This window comes from Triturus cristatus, chromosome 9 (assembly GCF_964204655.1).
Source record: "Triturus cristatus chromosome 9, aTriCri1.1, whole genome shotgun sequence".
In the NCBI taxonomy this organism is placed as follows: domain Eukaryota; kingdom Metazoa; phylum Chordata; class Amphibia; order Caudata; family Salamandridae; genus Triturus; species Triturus cristatus.
The window spans coordinates 188346106-188364014 of NC_140592.1; the positions used below are offsets into that span (position 1 = coordinate 188346106).

The following is a 17909-nucleotide window of genomic DNA, read 5'->3' on the forward strand; positions in this document are numbered from 1 at the left end:
TAGCGCCTACAGCCCGAGGAGAGGGGATGCTCCATGTACTAAGCAGAGCTAAATGAGCCGGATGGTCTGTCACTATCGGCTCCGCAGACAAAGATAGCAGTACTTTGTGTAGAAAAAGGAATAACCAGACAAATATCAGCTCTCTGTGGCTAGACACAAGCTGTGCCTTCTTTCACCAAAGTCCGACTATTTACTAAAGTTCCGAATTACACCCTATTTCACAACCAGGGATAGTGTGTACCGACTGCCTGACGGCCAGTGATCCATGCATAAAAATCTATCTTTTCACTTCTTCTAGAGCCTCCCAGTGTTGAGAAGTCCTGGAAGTCTCTTTGAAAACCAATGTGCCTAAAAAATAAGATTGAGGTGTTGGCTCTATATAACACACTAGGGATCGGGGTGTACTGTTGTGTCACGGCCAACTGTTCAAGATAAAAATTAACCCTATATTACACACCGAGGGTCAGTGATGTACTGCTGTGCCATGCCCAACTGTTCAAGCTAAAATGTAACCCTATATAACACAACAATGGTCATTAGTGTATTGTTGTGGCAAGCCCAACTGTTCAAGCTAAAAAAACTGTAGCTACCTTCACCTTTCTCTAGAAGGCTGACTAGGGAAAAAAATGATCTACGCGCGTGTCCTGTTTGGCCAAACACCACATGATGAGGCTAAAGATCAGATGTATTCTCACCCTTGTGATGGCGACCTCCGCCCCGTGGATCCAGCTGATCTTCTAATCAATTATGGTGTATCTTGTTTGCACAAGTGCGAATCTGTTCGCAAAGGGGTCCTTGTCCTTCGGCAGCAGTCGGGCTCAATAAACCAATCTCTCCTATCTGGCTTGCCAAAATATTGCGTAGATATCAATTTACCTTAAAGAAATAAAAAGAAAGAGGCGCTTGGCAAAACAGTACCAAGTTGATTTCATTAAATGCAGCTGCTGGGAGAGTCTCAACAGAATGCGTCTGAGGAAAGTCTCTTGGTGTACAAAGTTTTGGCTGACATTATATACATCTTGTGAGGTACAATAAAGAAATTCCTGCATTCCTGAAAAAGCATCTCAGTCATAACTTAACAAGTTTGGGCATCGGATAAGGACACAGATGGCTCTCGACCTCAGGGAGAGCTAGCGTGGGCAAGTGTGTATGTGTCCAGATGTCCGGCATGAGGAGCGCATGATCACTACGTGTGATGTTTATGTTGTGTCCTGATTGGCCGAGTGTTCCTATCTACATGTGGTATCTAGCTTTGTGGTATTTTTGGGGAACGCAAGCCTTTGGCCAAAAGTGTTTTATTGGGGCCAATTTCCTCGGACCTGTTTAGGGTGCAACTATCTACCTGTGGGATCGATCTGGATTTTCCCTGGGCACGCGTTCTTCTTTGGGTTGTGACCTTTCATTTAATAGGTGTGGGTTGCAGGACCTACCTGACTCGAGGTTGATGCGGAGGTCACCTTGGGTGAATCCGACAGCAATGGTACGAGTTCATTGGAACTCCTGAAAATAATATGGCAGTCACTGGTATAATTTTTATTGACATTCTCAACATTATGGGTACAGTAGTCATTGTGTCAATATTGTCTTTACTGATATTGACATAGTTATGCGTGCCTAGTTCATGGCGTACATTGACGTTTTTACTGATAAAAACATTGTCATTTGTGCATGGATTTTGGCATACATTTACATCGTTACTGCTGGTATCAACAGTGTTGTGCGGGCATATATTATGGCATACATGTGGGAAACATTGAAATTGCATTTTTGGGTATTCACATTGTTATGTGGGCACAGGGTATGGCATACGTTGATGTTGCATTTATTGGTATTGCCACTGTCTTTCCTGCACAGATCATGGTATCCATTTACTTCGTATTTGTCCATTCCAACTGTAGTGCCACATACTGGGGTTTTATAAGTAAATCAATTATGCCATTTGGGGGACAAACCAATATTACCATGCTTAGAGGAGAGAGCACAAGCACTTTAGCACTGGTTAGCAGCGGTAAAGTGCACAGTCCTAATGCCAGCAAAAACAAGGTCAGAAAAATAGGAGGAAGACACAACGTTGGAGGGAAGACCATCCCAAAGCTGACAGGTGAAACACATGCGATTTTCAGTCTTGCAATATAGAAAGTTGAAGGCAAAAACTTTGGAATGTAGCACAGAAGTATACCTCAACATAGGTTTTAGGTATTTCACAGACAAATACATGGAGAAGCCATAAGGTCTTATTATACTCAAGTTCTCTTTTGAGTATGTGTTAATTTCTTTGAAACTTATAGTGGCATCAAGGGGCACTAGCTGATAACTTTCCGATGTCAATAAAGATACTTCAGAATAGTTGAGCAGTGATACCTTATCATCTTTTGCTTTCTCTACCAACTCTGAGGTTCCTCATTGCAAGTGTATGTATATGTATTTTATCTGTACTTTGTATGCCTGCTGTGGGAAAATGAGTGTCTCCATGTGCTGCTTGCAGTCAACAGCTTTCATAATAGCTTAACTAAAAATAAAAGCAGTGGCTTCCAAGATAGCCGGAATGTGAGAAAGCTCTTGCAAAGGGTGATTTTTCTTTAACATCCTGCAAGCATAGCAGAGATACTAGAAAAGAAGTATACAAGAAAAGTGATGGATGGAAGGCTTGAATTAATCTCAGCTACTTGGACCCATCCATATGAAAGTCAGTCTTGACCCTTATCCAAAGAGAACAGTCTGCTCTGAAGAGCAAGGCCAGGTCCTCCCTGAATCGGAACATAAGCAACTCAATACCAGATTCACTCTTATTAGGGCTCATCGGTCATTGTATAGCTTATAGCTTGGTACCAGTGGCCAAGTGTGAACAGTGTCCACATCTGAGTATTCATGTAACACTTAGTGTGTCACACTGAAATATACAATAGTGATGGATGGAAAACTTGAATTAATCTTAACCACTGGTAATTACTCAGGTCGCCTTCTAGTCCAATGCAAAATTTTGATGGTGAAGAAGGTGTTTACATTTTAGAAAAGTTGGTGTAGGTTCTCAGTACTTTTCTTCAGATGCTACTGTCCATTTCTGCCACCGGCTTGAGCACACTTCCACTACTGTAACCAACCACTGTCTGTGTGGTCACTGCCCAAAGATTTTGATGTACTGTCTACCACCACAGCAAAATGATCCCTTGTAAGCGCGCCAGTACCCACTTTTATTTAAGGTTCTGGCAGAGCCAGGTACTATTCCACTAGTCTGAGGTTCAGTGAGTGAAGCATTGATTAGGGATTAATATTTTTGGGTTATAAACTTGTAGGTAGTACCCATTTTATGCAAGCAGCTGGTGTGGTGGTTCACAGTTAAGTAGACTGGTGCAGGGCAGTTCTGTTGACTATTGCCTGATTGGGAGGAGACTAGTTATGCACTATGAACATTTTCTTTGAGGGGCAATCTCTAAGGACTGTTGGAAGAGCCAGAAGACAATATGGTATGTTGTGTAACACAAGTGATATCTGAGCTTCTGTCTGTCATAGAGCAATGACTGAAGGAGTAGGGTGAATGACTAAGGGGCACAAGAGTAGAGAAAGGGCTTAGAGGAGACAATCAAGGATTAAGGACTGAGTGAAGTAAACAAAGTGGAATAACCAGATTAGTGCATTACAAATGAGTAGATTTGGGGTGTGTGGCCAAGATGGCGGCAAGGTGAGATGTGTTTCTTCCTCTCTCTGCCCGAGGGATAGCACGGCCTGGGCCTTCTTTAGCTTGCATCTAGCCCGATCTCGGACCGGAGTACTGAGCTAAGCATCAACAACCCCCCGCCTGCCTGTGGGTGCTTCTCTGATGGCGGTGAGAGGTGGTAGACCTCGCGTGCAGTCGGCCGCAGGGCCTACGACCGGTGACGAAGCCCTGGCCTGGAGTCGGATCCTATTCCGAACCTGCGTGGCTGAGAGGCGGCTTAGGGCGGACTGAGCCGAGCCGTGTGCCTTGTGGCGCCCCCCGGCTGGGGAGCCCTCGCACCACATCACACTGCCACACCTCCATTGCAGAGCCTGGGCAAGAGGAGAGGATCGGCGGCACCCACATTTAGAGACTACACGGAGGCATCACTGCGGTCCCCTGCAGCTTGGCAACTTCATCTACGCATCGCGGCTGCTGGCCCACCGACGCACCCACCTGTGTGCCCAATAGGGGTGCAGAAGGCCAAATACGTCGCCCCCTCAACCGTGGGCGCAGTGTAGGCCCACGCTGAACTTTGGGGCCCCCTGGACTAGGAACGAGTATACTAGCAATGCTCCAAGGGTGCGAGCCATGAGGTACCGTCGGGGGAGACAGCCGCCGATAGTGGAACCTGGAGCACAGAGGAGGCAGCTCGCTGAAACTGGAGGTGACTTGAGGCAGTCTAGTGGGCCCCTGGGAGCCCTCGGCCACACAGACATTGCAGCACACTGCCCGGAAAGCGTTTGATGCCTGTACGGTTCACCTGACTCTGGGGACCTCGGCGGGTGTGTGCTGGTGTCTGGACCCCGCCGATGGCAGAGTGACCCCCGCGACGTGAGCCAACTGGGATTGATGACGATCGCCCTGGGCAGAAATTGAGGCCTTGCCACTCCCGTATCTCACAGTTTGTGCACTGCACTGGGCTCCCCCTGGTCCTTTCACGTACTCTACAGCACAAGTGTTGGGGCGGCCCTCTGCCTGGACAGGCGCTGAGCGACTCTGGATTGAGAGAGGCCCCCTCCTGCTCCTTCAACTTTGCCTTCGGCCATGGTCCTACCAGTGCCTCAGAGTCTCCAGTTCATTCCCCTGCGAGCCTCGGGGTAGCCCTGGGGCCCACACTCACTCACGGCGGAGTTTCAGGCTGGGGTGGGTGCCGTCAACTCAAGCACCGCAACCCGAGGAGTTGGGTGGGAAGCCTTCACCCCCAGGCCTGGCTCGCACTGCAGTGGTCTGCAACGACCTGGGACAACGGAGCTGGGCAGGTGATGGAATCATGCATACACCTGTTGCGCTACTGGTTTAATGGTGTGGCCTGCCTCACGATCCTATTGCAAAGCCACCACCTTACCGAGGTAGGAGTAACCCCCATTGTTGTATACCCTGGGAGCGTGTGTCCTAGAGGTGCCTCCCCCATATCTACCTTGGTCTAAGTGGGGCAACGGGGTGACTTCTGGGGGCCGTGCATTACCGCTCCACCCTACGCCTTTCCCGCCTGGTGGGGCCGAATCCGTGGACACCTCCGTGGGATTTCAGCGCTTGCTCCTGGAGCCAGGAGGAGGGCGCCGCAACACCATGCTGCTCCTGCCACGCACTGCGCCTCCCCAAGAGACGGTCAAGAACATGTCTTCCACCCAGGGGAAGACAAGCAAGTCCCTCCAGGAACTCTTTGCGCGTCCCCAGGGGGGTGCAACATCAGACCCGGCCAAACAGCGTGATGCTGCCTCGCCATGTGTGGGTGGCCCCGGGGAGGAACCAGTCACCAGGGCCTTCCTGGAGTCTCTCTTCTCGGACCTCCGGGACGACCTGAAGAGGGATCACACAGTGGAGCTCAAAGACATCCACAAAGACCTGGATAACGTTGGGGACTGAGTGGTGGCTCTAGAGGACAAAAGCGACACGCGGGACACTGGGATTACCTTCTTACAACAAGAACTCCTCCACATACATGATCAGCAGGTGGACCTCCAGTCCCATATGGAGAATTTAGAGAACCGATCCCGGCGACACAATATACGGATCCGGGGAGTGAGATCCAACGTGGAGGCAGGCAACATATTTACCTTTGTGCGGGAACTATTTAACCACATCCTGGGCAGACCACTGGACTCTGAACTACGGCTCGACAGGGCACATCGTGTGAGACACCCTCAGGTTGACAACGCACTGCCAGCAGACATCCTGGTCTGTGTCCAGGACTCCAGCACCAAAGAAGAGATCCTCCAGAAGGCCAGGACACAACATCCCGTCACGTTTCAAGATCAATCCCCAGTTCTGTACCAAGACCTTGCCGCCCTCACCCTCAAAAAGTGCTAGACATATCGCCCCATCACCGCTGCACTATGCCAACGCAACATTGCATATTCCTGGGGTCACCCATTTTATCTTGTCTTCCGCCACGATGGCAAACTCTACCAACTGCGCTCTCTCACGGAGGCCAGCAAGATAGTGGGGATTGACTTGCCAGATGAGGAAGACAGCAGTGACACACAGGACAGAGGGTCCGGTGACACGCAGCCCTGAAGGAGGCAACAGCAGCGCAGACGCCGCCCTCACCACCGAGGCCATCCCGATCGCGAGGAAATCGTGAGGGGTCAACAGGACGCTTTGGAGGCCCTCCCTGGAACTCTAGCTAAGACATTGCCCTCGTAATGGACCTAGGCCCTGTTTGCTTCTTTATTAGTTCCTCTGTTTCTTGGGCTCCCCGGGGGGGAATGGGGGCCACGATTGGTCACATAATTCCTGTAAAAATGTTTTGCCTGATCTTCCAGGATCCTGGTTCTTATTTTATGTTGGCACCGGTTGTGCAGGGGTTCCTTTTCTTTCTCTGTGGGGCTGTCTATTTCCTTCCTTTCCTTCTGTGCTTCACCTCGCTCTCACAGAAATGCCTGGAATTGCTCCCCGAACTTCGATACCTACACCTCGCCCCCTTTAGGTCAGACCGGCTGAGCATTTACTCCTGCCCTAGGCCGCACATGCATACACACGCTGGATATCCCCCCACTATTGATGCCTCCTCATAGCCTTAAAGTCCTCACACTTAATGTGAGGGGACTTAATAACCCCATCAAGTGCCGGGTGATCCTGGCTTTCCTGGAGAGCTCTGAGGCTGATGTCTGCCTACTACAGGAAACACACTTGCTGGTTAAAGACTGTCACAGACTCCGCTCACGGGCATTCCCGACCCAATTTTTCTCCTCGGGTACTTCCAAGACTGCAGGGGTGGCGATCATGATATCTAGGACTTTTAAGGGTAAAGTGCTGCAGAAAGAGGCTGAAATAAAAGGTAGACTTCTCACATACCAACTCCTGATCGGGGGCCACACGTTGATCATAGGGTCCATTTATGCCCCTAATGAAGGACAGGAGCGATTCCTTCATGAAGCACTAACCGAGGCCACCGCCACTGCCGAATGCAGGCTCCTTCTGGGGGAAGACCGCAATCTTGTATTCAACAATGAGCTTGATAGGTCAGTGCAATGCTTTGGTCAAGTTGGTGCACTCTCCCGAGCCGGCAATGCTAGACTGGAAGAACTGGGCTTGCTAGACTTCCAGAGATTACTCTTACTATTCCAGTGCCCACAAAACCTGTGCTAGGCTGGAATATTTTTTAGGGACCAGGACTATTAGAGACATCACAACCTCCTCCGACATCCTTGTGGCTGCCTTATCGGACCACGCTCTGGTATTAATCACCTTGACTTTGCCCCCGTCTGATCTCCCACTCGCTGGTGGCGTTTTCGTGACACCCTCCTGCAACGCACGGACACCGTCGCCCAGATCCAATGTGCGCTCGAGGACTACCTAGCCCACAACGAGTATGCCAACACCCCTATTTCCACCAGGTGGGAGGCTCTGAAGGCAGTGGTTAGGGGAACTATCATCGCTCAATCCTCCGTGGATAACGCGGAACGCAAACGCAAGAGGGAAGACGTTACCCAGCAAGTGCGCGAACTCGAACTGATCCATCAACGCACCGGAGCACCATGCATCTGGCGCCAATTGAAGTCAGCTAGGGTGCAGTTAGCGGCCATAGACCGTGACAAAGCTGAATACGCTGCACTTCGCCTGCACCACTCTTTCTATGTTGGCGGGGACAGGTGCGGCAGGTTACTCGCGCACAAACTGAGGGAGACCAGGCTACAGAATGGGGTACAGGAGATCACAGACCGGGTGGGCTGCACACATACAGAGTACTCCGAAATAGAGGAGGCGTTCCGTGACTTTTACACACAGCTATATGATACGCAGCACTTAGACCCGACAGCCATCGAGAGATACCTGGATCAGGTCTCTCTCCCCAGTTTGTCCTCAGCGCAAGCGGACCACATTGATAGGGAGATCCGTCCAGAAGAAGTAATCTCTGCCATCTCGCGTCTGAAAGTGGCCAAATCCCCTGGCCCAGAAGGCTATACTGCCACCTTCTACAAGCAGTTCTGCCCCACGCTCGCCCCCTTCTCACGTGTCTCTTTAATTCTTTCGCTTCCTGGTGGCAATTCCTACCTCCATGCTCGAGGCAGATGTTGTGGTCATCCACAAGCCGGGCAAGGACAAGAAATTCTGGGCGGCATACCGGCCTATCTCTCTTCTCAACATTGACCTGAAGCTCTATACTAGTGTCCTGGTGGCTTGCCTAGCCCCATGCATGCCTGGATTAATCGACCATGACCAGGCATCACTTCCTGGGTTGTTGACGTAAAAACAGTACCACTTTACACTGCTCTGCCAAAATCCAACATGGCAGACCCTTTCTTTCCTTGGGCAGAGCTGTGGGGACACCCCTGGGGTGTGTTCAGGGAAAAAAGAAACTCCCCAGGCAAACCAGTTCTGAAACAAATGTTTCCCCTACTGGAATTGGTGCCATCCTAACTACCTGGACAATTGAAAGGGTAGGCCTAGGTGGCAGTTACATCTGCTTGTATGAGGGGATGCCCCTTTGAAGCATGTGCAGTTGGTGGGCACATCCCCCAGCCCATGCTGTCAGGAGGAGGTTACACTAGACCCTTTTGTTTCATTTTCTGGGAGGCATGCGAAACCTCCTTGCAAGGGGGCACGCAGGCTGCCAGGTGACAGTTAGGTATTAACTCTGAAAAGTCTACCAGATGCTTTAGACAGAAAATAAATTGACTTTCTAACGTCCCTTCTTCTGAAATTGACAAAATGTTAATTTGGCATTAACTTTAACTATAAAAATGAGTGTTTAAATTAATTTCCTAGTTAGGGCCAATCTGAAGTTAGCTTTATTAGGTGTAATAAAATAACTAAGTGTTTTATGTGGCACAGCCAGCACTGCTACAGGGAATAATGGGTATGATGCATTTTTCATTGTAAGGAAATGTAAAAACATTCAATGTCCCAATACCCTGTTCTGAAGTTTCTGTTTGGATACAAACTCTCAGATAAAGTCAGGTGCTTTGAGTAGAGATGATGTGCACAGACCTCCTGACAGATGTCATTCCAAATGACTTTCTTAGTCTATTTCTTTGAGTAGAGTTTTATCAGGGGTGCAACTATGGTGCCATACGTCTTCACAAATCTCCTGTAGTACCCAACCAGACCCAGGAAGTCTCTGACCTGAGTCATTGTTTTGGGAGGTTCCCAAACTATGGTGGTTTGGATCTTGGGTTTAAAAGGCTGTACATGTCCTCTACCAAAAGGTGGACTAGGTACACCACAGGCACTTGCTGGCCTCGACAGTCACTACTGCCTGTTGCAAGGCCTGAATAACTTGTCAGAGGTGGGTCAGGTGTTCCTGTTCAGTGGAGCTAAAGACAGCTGTATCATCAGAATATGCTACACAACATATCTACAGTCCTGACATTAGCCTAACAGTACCCTGTTTGAACTTTAATGTCCATATGTGCTGCACCCTTGGACCAAGAAAATTGTCTGAGGGTGCAGCAAAAGTAGCAGCTAAGAGAGGTGAATAGCCATAAGTTGGAATGAAAAACATTTGGCAGAGCAGGGAATGGCGGTGGGCAGAGGGCTTATATGTTTTCACCAAAGGTAATATTACTCAATTCCTCCTGCTGTTATCATCCTCAACGAAACCGCCCAGCTGTTTGCCTGGGGAAGACCGTCACAATGTTCCAGAAGACATCGTCCAGCCATACAGGAGTTGGTTTCAGACAGCTAATGTTAAGCTTTGTGGAGGTGTGATTTCAAATCCCATTGCTACCACCAATGTGAGAAAGTAGATTATTAGTTGGAGTAGAGGAAATAATGTCACAATGCTGTATAGGGGTCAAGTGAGGTCTCACTAATTTAAACCTAAGCTGCACCCTCGGTACCTCTAGCACACAGCAGACTGGCTTCACTTATCAGAAATCTGTAAAGCATTTATCAGTACCAAAACAGTTAAAAATCAGGAAACACAACACAATAAAAATCTACTGATGCTTATGAAAATGAAGTAGAATTTAATGAACAATAGACACCAAACATCTAAAAATCATATCTCTGATTTCCTACATCCGATTCTTGATGTTTTGGCATCTATAGCTATGTTGAATAATGCAACATTCTCTCATGCCTGGTTACATGTAATAATACCAGCAACAATTGTTGTCAATTAATACCTGCCATAGATTTGAATTGCTGTAGGCCTGATGCTAAAAGTATTTTATTTTCTTATTCTAGGTTTAATTGTGTTTAATTGATGAATTTCCAGAAGTAAGACATGCTTACTCCCAGACTTGATCCATGAAGTATATTTTCATTCAATGAGCATGCTAATAAGTTACACCTAAGTCACCTAAGTTTGAAAAAGTCATAACTAATCTCAGAAAATATAACTGGTGAATCAGGCCCTCGTCATTTAAAAAAAGGTTAACCCTGTAAGAATACTCTGTCCATTCTCATTGTTCAAGATCTGACTGTAAAACCAAACACTTATGTGAAGGCATGTTTCATTCAAAAGACTTTCTTCAGATTGTGATAACTTCTGAATTGTTTGGATATTTTTAAGCTTTCACTTCTGTGTATTTATCCCTGTATTCAGTGTAATTTTATTCATGCACAGTACACTTCCTTTTTGAATATCTCTCTATGAATATTAAAGAATATGAGCAGAATGTAAAGATTGCTCTTACATTACCCTGGAGTGCCACAAAAGCATTCTCTATCAATTCCATGTATTGTGAAGGTAAGATCATTTATTAGTTAACATTTTTTTATTGAGAAAAAGATAAATGATAGGTTACAATTGATTTACAAACCACAATATATAGCAGAGTATATGGGATAGAACAAATAGAATCTAATTGTTCATGAAAAAGAAAAGGGAGAAAGAGAAAGGAAAATTAGAGAAAAAGTAAGCAAATGATAAAGTACAGTACAAAATTCAAAGAACTACAAAAGTAGAGTAAGAGTTTAGAGAAAGCTTTCAAAGAGTAATCAAAGTAAGTGAAATCTAATCTTTTGTTTAAGTAGTACCAAGATGGGACCATTTTGAGTTGCATTATTAACATATACATTTTTTCTAGGTGGTTATCATGGAAGTTCAAGGTCTTAAGTCCTTAGCACCAAACCGAATAGTGTACTGCACAATGGAGGTGGAAGGAGGAGAAAAACTGCAGACCGATCAGGCAGAAGCTTCCAAACCAACGTGAGCACCTTTTTTGAACTTATGTTTCTCTCCTCTCTATGTTCTTTCATTCATCGACAAAGAACTAGAAATTGAATTAAAAAGCAATGATGACGTGAACAATTTATTTCAATTCCCTTGTGTCACGTTGGCCAAAACTGACAGAGCGCAATTGTATGTCACTATATCTAGGTCAAGATTGTCGACCTCAATAATATCAACTCACACAAATATCATGCCCACTACATCACCTATCACAGAGCCATCAAAGTAAAAATATATATTTACTATTCCATACCTGCCAACTTTCAAAATCACTTCACCATGTGACTTGGGGCGGGTCCTTGGAGGGGCGGGGCCTGGTGCCAAGTGCTCTCTAAGAAGCACTCTACCTCTCACCAAGCCACCCACCCCCTCTAAAAAAAAAAAAAAAGAGGGCCATCAAGGCTGTCTTCGATGTAATGAGATGTTTTCTCACCTTTTGGTAGATATCAGCTCCTTACAGCCGCCAAAAACGAGCTAGAAATCCGCTGTTTTCAGAGGTTTTGAGCTCCTTTTCCGTGCCGCCATGAGATTTTGGCTCCTCCCCAGGTAATTGTGTGAAGTTAGTTGAAATTGTGTGGCACACGGTGGCACCATGTGAGTTGGCAGGTATGTTATTCTTAACTCCCAATTAGTTACCCAGACTTACTTTGGCCGGTAGTGGTTAGGTCGATATTATCATGACTGTTGGAAACGGCCCTTTTTGCAGGGTTATCCCCAAACTTTTTGCTTCTTCCTCCTTTATTTTTTCTGACCCGTGGTTGTTGGCAATAAGACTCTGTGCACTTTACCACTGCTGATCAGTGCTAAAGTGCATATGCTCTCTGTATAAATTGTGATATTGATTGGTTATCCATGATTGGTATATTTGTTTCACCTGTTAGCCCCTAGTAAAGTGCACTGCGTGTGCCAGGGCTGGTGATTCAAATGCTACTAGTGGGCTGCAGCACTGATTGTGCCACCCACAGGAGTAGCGCTAAAATGATGTCTTAGGCCTGCTTGCAGTGCCTATGTGCAGTCCAGGACTGCCATGTCGACCTGGCTAGTGCACCCACTGACCAGGCCTTATCCTTCCCTTTCTGTACATGTAAGGCATCCCTATGGTGGCCCTAGGTACCCCCCTGGGCTGGGTGCAGTGTATCTGAAAGGTAGGGCATGTACTGAGGTGTGTAACATGCCCTGGTAGTGAATTACAGCCATTTTCGTTTTTCACTGCTGAGAGGCTATCTTGCCCATAGGATAGAATGGGGAAGGCTGTTTACATGCCTATCTTCCCATAAGGGCAAGATAGAAAATCCAAGTTTGGTATCTCTGTGTTCAGAATTTAATTATACATCTTTTTAGCAAGATGGTTTTTAAATTCACTGTGTGAGAATAGCACTTTTTAGAAAGTAGCTATTCTCCTGTTTAACCTTCCTGTGTGCCGGTGTGCTGGTTGGCTGAAGGGTGTCATGTGATGGGCCAGGTGGCTCCAGGAGCCTGGATGAGTCAGCAGCAGGGTGAATAGGGAGATCTGCTTTAGATGGGTGGGAGGAGTAGTCCCTGGGTTTGAATAGGGCTGTCCCTGCCAAACACAAAGCTGGCTCCACCCCCTGCTGGCCAGGCTGAGGACTCTGCCTCTGCTGGCACAAAGAAGGCTCCACCTCCTGCTGAGCGTCTAACGACCCTGCCCCTCACTCTGAAAGGAACCAGGTGCTCCAGAGCAGAGCACACCCAGGAACCGGTTTGAGCAGGGGAATCCCCCCACTGGAACAAAGAGAGACAAAGACTTGGAGGGGTATAAGAAGAGGACCCCAGACACCTAAAACTTTAGATCACTTTGGAACTAAGAAGAAACCTCTGCCAAGGAGAAAGCTGGAAGAAACTGAAGAGGAGAAGACTGCCTGCTTGCTGTTTTGCTTTGCTGCCAAGGAGAGGGGAAGGACTTTGCTGTGTCCCCTTCTTTTGATTCTGATCTCCAAGGGCCTGAGAAGAGCTGGCTCCCTGTTAAGAAGTCCCAGGAACAAAAGGACTTCACCACCAGCTCCCCTGGAACTCTGCTGAGAGAGTTCTGACCTGCCTTGGAGTGCTTGCCCAGTCTTGGGGCCTCAGGAGGTCGTTTTGCTGTGTTTGGGAGCTGGGAAGCAGAAGCGTGAACAAGAGTGACTGGTACCCAACGCATCATCCGATTGCGTGTCGCAAGACGAGAGTGCGAGGAAAATTTCATCGCGGCACCATCGCAACACGCAGGGTCCCCGCATCGCCGAGTGCGTCGAGCATCGTCCCGAAGCGTGAAGATTCCGGCCATTGCGAGGGTTGTCGCAGAACCAGTTTGCGAGCCGCACCCCTGCCGGTGCGTGAAAAGTCTCCAGACATCGGGTGCGTCGACGCAGAGTCCCGTTCCGTGGCGCATCGAGAGTTGCGGCGCCGGAAGGCAGCGCTGCGCCACGCATCGCACCACATCGAAGAGTGTCGCATCGAACCTGTGCGTGAAGCTTCCCCCCAAGAAACCTACGCAACGAAGGCCAAAGTCATTGCATCCTCCCCCTACAGATCGGAGCCGGCGCATCCACCTCTGCTGCGTGAAGCAGGGCTGCTGCAAAGCCTCCCCAGGATCTCAGGAGTATCGCATCACCTTTGCAAGCTTCCTTGTTATAGCTTTTGGGAACCTTATCGCAACTACAGGTACTGTTGGGCACGAGAGTGTCGCATTTTGTGCATTGAGAGTCGCATTGTGCAGGACACTGATTTTGACATCCTGGAGTACTTTCTGCAAACTCTTGAACTATCTTTAATGTAACCTTTTGAATTATATGTTGGTTTGTCTGTAGTATTTGGTCTTGTGAAGTTTTTAGTAAAGATACCTTATTTTTCTAAAACTGGTGTGGAGTAAATCTGTGGTGTTTTCACTGTGTTACTGTGAGTGTTGGTACAAATACTTTACACATTGCCTTTGATAGCCTAGACTGCTCAGGCCAAGCTACCTAGAGGGTGAGCAGGGGTTATCTTAACAGTGTATCCCCCTTTCCCTGACAAGAAGCAAGGGTCCCTACTTGGACAGTGGTACCTACCCTGCCAACTAGAGACTCCCAGATCTAACATTGGTGGTCAGCGGTGAGGATTGAACTTGTATTTGTACTTGACCCACAGTAATTGGTGTACATCACTAGGAGTGCAGACCAATAGACAACCACATACTGTATTATTTTTGATTCTATTTTTGAGTAACTCTTCAAGAGCATCATGTCTCAGGTGGCAACAAGTGAGAGGGCAGAATTGGAGTTTTCCATTGAGGATTTGTATTCGTACAAAGTTGAGGAGCTCAAGCAATTCTGCAAAGACCTTGGTTGCCCTGTGAAAAGCGGATCTAGAAAGGATGTGCTACAAAGATTCTTGAAGGCCTGTTGGGAGGCCCAAGAGGAAGATGATGCAGATGAAGAGAATGGTTTTATTCCCCAAGATCTGCCCGTGGGCAGAGCAGTCTCAAGGGCTGGCAGCTCCCATTCCAGTAGGGGGCTCACTCCAGAGGAGTTGGAGGAGAATCAAAGGGTGAGAAACCATGAATTGGAAATAATGAAAATGAAAATGAAGCAATCGGAAGTAGACAAGGCGGCGGAGGAGAGCAGGAATGCCCGTGCCTTGGAGGAGAAGAAATTGCTTCTGGCCCATGAGTTGAGGATGAGGGAGCTTGATTTGGAGCTCGAGAGGCTTGAGGCCATGAGTGTCTCAGCTGAAGAAGAATGGTTAGCTCAAGAAGTGAGCTTTGCTGAGTTGGAGGTGGAGTCCAGCTCAGATGGTGGCAGTAAGATTGTAAGTTCTAGTGCTGAGAGAAATGTACAAACACCCAGAGATGTGGCACCTAACTTGAGGGAGGGGGTTGACATACACCAGGGGGTTCAGGTTTATGATGTAGTTCCAGTGGAGTGCAGTGTCCCTGAAGTGGATTGGGGAACTGGCACAGGGGACCATATTCCTAGTGGTGGGAGGGACACTCTACTGACCCTAGATGAGAGGTACAGGGAGAGGGGTTCCCCCATGGTAGAAACCTTGGTGTGTGAGTGTGAAGACCGCCCAGAAGAGTGTGAGTTGTGTGACAGATACAGTCAGGTACTGTCTTGCCAATCTCAGGAGAGTGGTGTGGGGTACTTGTGTGAGGCACTGGAGGGTGAGGCAAACGGTAGCTTGGTTAACAACTGTGGGGGGCTGTGTGATTCATTTGTTGGAGAGCATATTTTAAGTCCCTGTTTTCCAGAGCTATGCCAACACCCGGTGGAGTGTGAGTTCTCTGGTTCCAGAGAGCTTGCGTTGGAGGCAGACCTTTGGTTGGATGTCAAAAGGTCTGGAGAGGCATTGGGAAGTGATCCCAAAAGGAGTGGCCCGGATATCTTCCAGATCTGTGAGGGGGAAGAGGTTCAGTGTAGCCCAGTTAGGTCCCAGTGTAGTGGGAGGGGTGTAGGGGCTCACGTCCTGTCTCAGTGGAGAAGGGGTGAGTGTGGGACTGTGGGTCCCAAGGTGCCCGAAACCCAGTCTCAGGGCCTGGAGGGTTCCTTAAGGGAACACCAGGTTGGGGGCCTAGACAGTGCTAGTAGGCCATTTGAGGAGGATCTCCTAGTGTCAGGAGAACCTGGAGCCTCTGTAAACAGAGCTCCAGTGGTTCTGGTGTCTGGCGGTACCGCTCCAGTTGGGAGGGTGCAGAAGTCCAGACTGAGGGGTGAGAGGGGGATGTGTTCCCCAGTGGGAGAACCAGTGGGTCAGGGACCAGCCAGAAGGGCTGAGTCCCCTAGGAGTGACCATGGTGACACCACTTCTGTCCTGGGGGATCTTCGCGCACTGTCAGGTGGACAGGGGCCGGGAGATCTGCGCCAGGCAGACTGTCACGAGACACATGAGTCATGTGTCACCCTCGGGGAGATACTGTGTGAGTCCCCAGAAGTCCTGGCATGCCAGGCAGGTGTGCAACTACAGGGTTTAGTCCCTGGGTTGGGAGGCCAGGTTCAGGATCTGCCTGACCTGGAGGGAAGGACATCTGTAACCAGTGTCCTGACCGGTTTGGCTTCCAGGGGTACCACTCCAGTGGGGAGGGTGCAGCACTCTGGAAGGGGGTGCAGAGGGAGGGAGTCCTCGCCTCTGACCCCGGTTCACCTGGAGGGTTTAGACCCTAGGTTGGAGGGCCAGGTCCGGGGTGTCCCCCCTGACCTGGGATCCCAGTTGCAGGATAGAACCCCTGAACTGGTGGGCGAATGGTGCAGGACACCTGCCACAGGTGCCCTGACTGTTCTAGAAGGGGGTACCGCTCCAGGTGGGAGGGTACAGAGCCCCAAGGAAGAGGAGGACTGGGTATGGAAAAGCCTACCCCAGCCTCCTGTCCAGCCACCGGATACAGGCCCGGGGCTGGTCGGTCAGTGCCAGGTCATCAGACCCGACCTGACAGGAAAGGAAGTGGACAAAGGGTGCCCAGCACCTGGGGCTACTGCCCCCCACCTTCTGACGCCACAGGGGTTTGAGGGCCCTGAGAGGCATAAGGCCTGGGTCTCATCCCTGACCACTGTCACTGGTCACTGCGGCTTGCTGTCTGTCTGTCGGGACACATCTGTGAGCAAGTTAAGGCTAGGTGCTGCACAGGTGGTGTCCACAGGTGAAGAGAAGGGTTCCACATGGGTTGGCTTGGTGGACCCTGAGAGTATGGATGGAGAGATCCAACCGGGTTCAGGAAGGCGTAGAACAGGAATAGTGCTCTGCTGTTTGGGCCAGTTTCCGTGTTCTATCGCCCTAAGCAGGGAATCCCATCGAGGTATCGCTTGGTCTACCCTGGCTTTAGGCTGGAAGGGGGTTGTGTTGGAAACGGCCCTTTTTGCAGGGTTATCCCCAAACTTTTTGCTTCTTCCTCCTTTATTTTTTCTGACCCGTGGTTGTTGGCAATAAGACTCTGTGCACTTTACCACTGCTGATCAGTGCTAAAGTGCATATGCTCTCTGTATAAATTGTGATATTGATTGGTTATCCATGATTGGTATATTTGTTTCACCTGTTAGCCCCTAGTAAAGTGCACTGCGTGTGCCAGGGCTGGTGATTCAAATGCTACTAGTGGGCTGCAGCACTGATTGTGCCACCCACAGGAGTAGCGCTAAAATGATGTCTTAGGCCTGCTTGCAGTGCCTATGTGCAGTCCAGGACTGCCATGTCGACCTGGCTAGTGCACCCACTGACCAGGCCTTATCCTTCCCTTTCTGTACATGTAAGGCATCCCTATGGTGGCCCTAGGTACCCCCCTGGGCTGGGTGCAGTGTATCTGAAAGGTAGGGCATGTACTGAGGTGTGTAACATGCCCTGGTAGTGAATTACAGCCATTTTCGTTTTTCACTGCTGAGAGGCTATCTTGCCCATAGGATAGAATGGGGAAGGCTGTTTACATGCCTATCTTCCCATAAGGGCAAGATAGAAAATCCAAGTTTGGTATCTCTGTGTTCAGAATTTAATTATACATCTTTTTAGCAAGATGTTTTTTAAATTCACTGTGTGAGAATAGCACTTTTTAGAAAGTAGCTATTCTCCTGTTTAACCTTCCTGTGTGCCGGTGTGCTGGTTGGCTGAAGGGTGTCATGTGATGGGCCA

At 48.7% G+C, this 17909-nt stretch overlaps 1 protein-coding gene across 15 annotated transcripts in view; it reads left to right on the forward strand.

Moving 5' to 3' along the window:
• CADPS (calcium dependent secretion activator) overlaps positions 1–17909 on the forward strand; it is a 1625151-nt gene that overhangs the window by 578410 nt on the left and 1028832 nt on the right. For all 15 annotated transcript variants that reach the window (XM_085624714.1, XM_085624723.1, XM_085624709.1 and 12 more), the window contains exon 6: positions 11176–11297. In XM_085624714.1, the coding sequence (XP_085480840.1) occupies positions 11176–11297 (122 nt within the window). The remainder of the gene's footprint in view (positions 1–11175; positions 11298–17909) is intronic.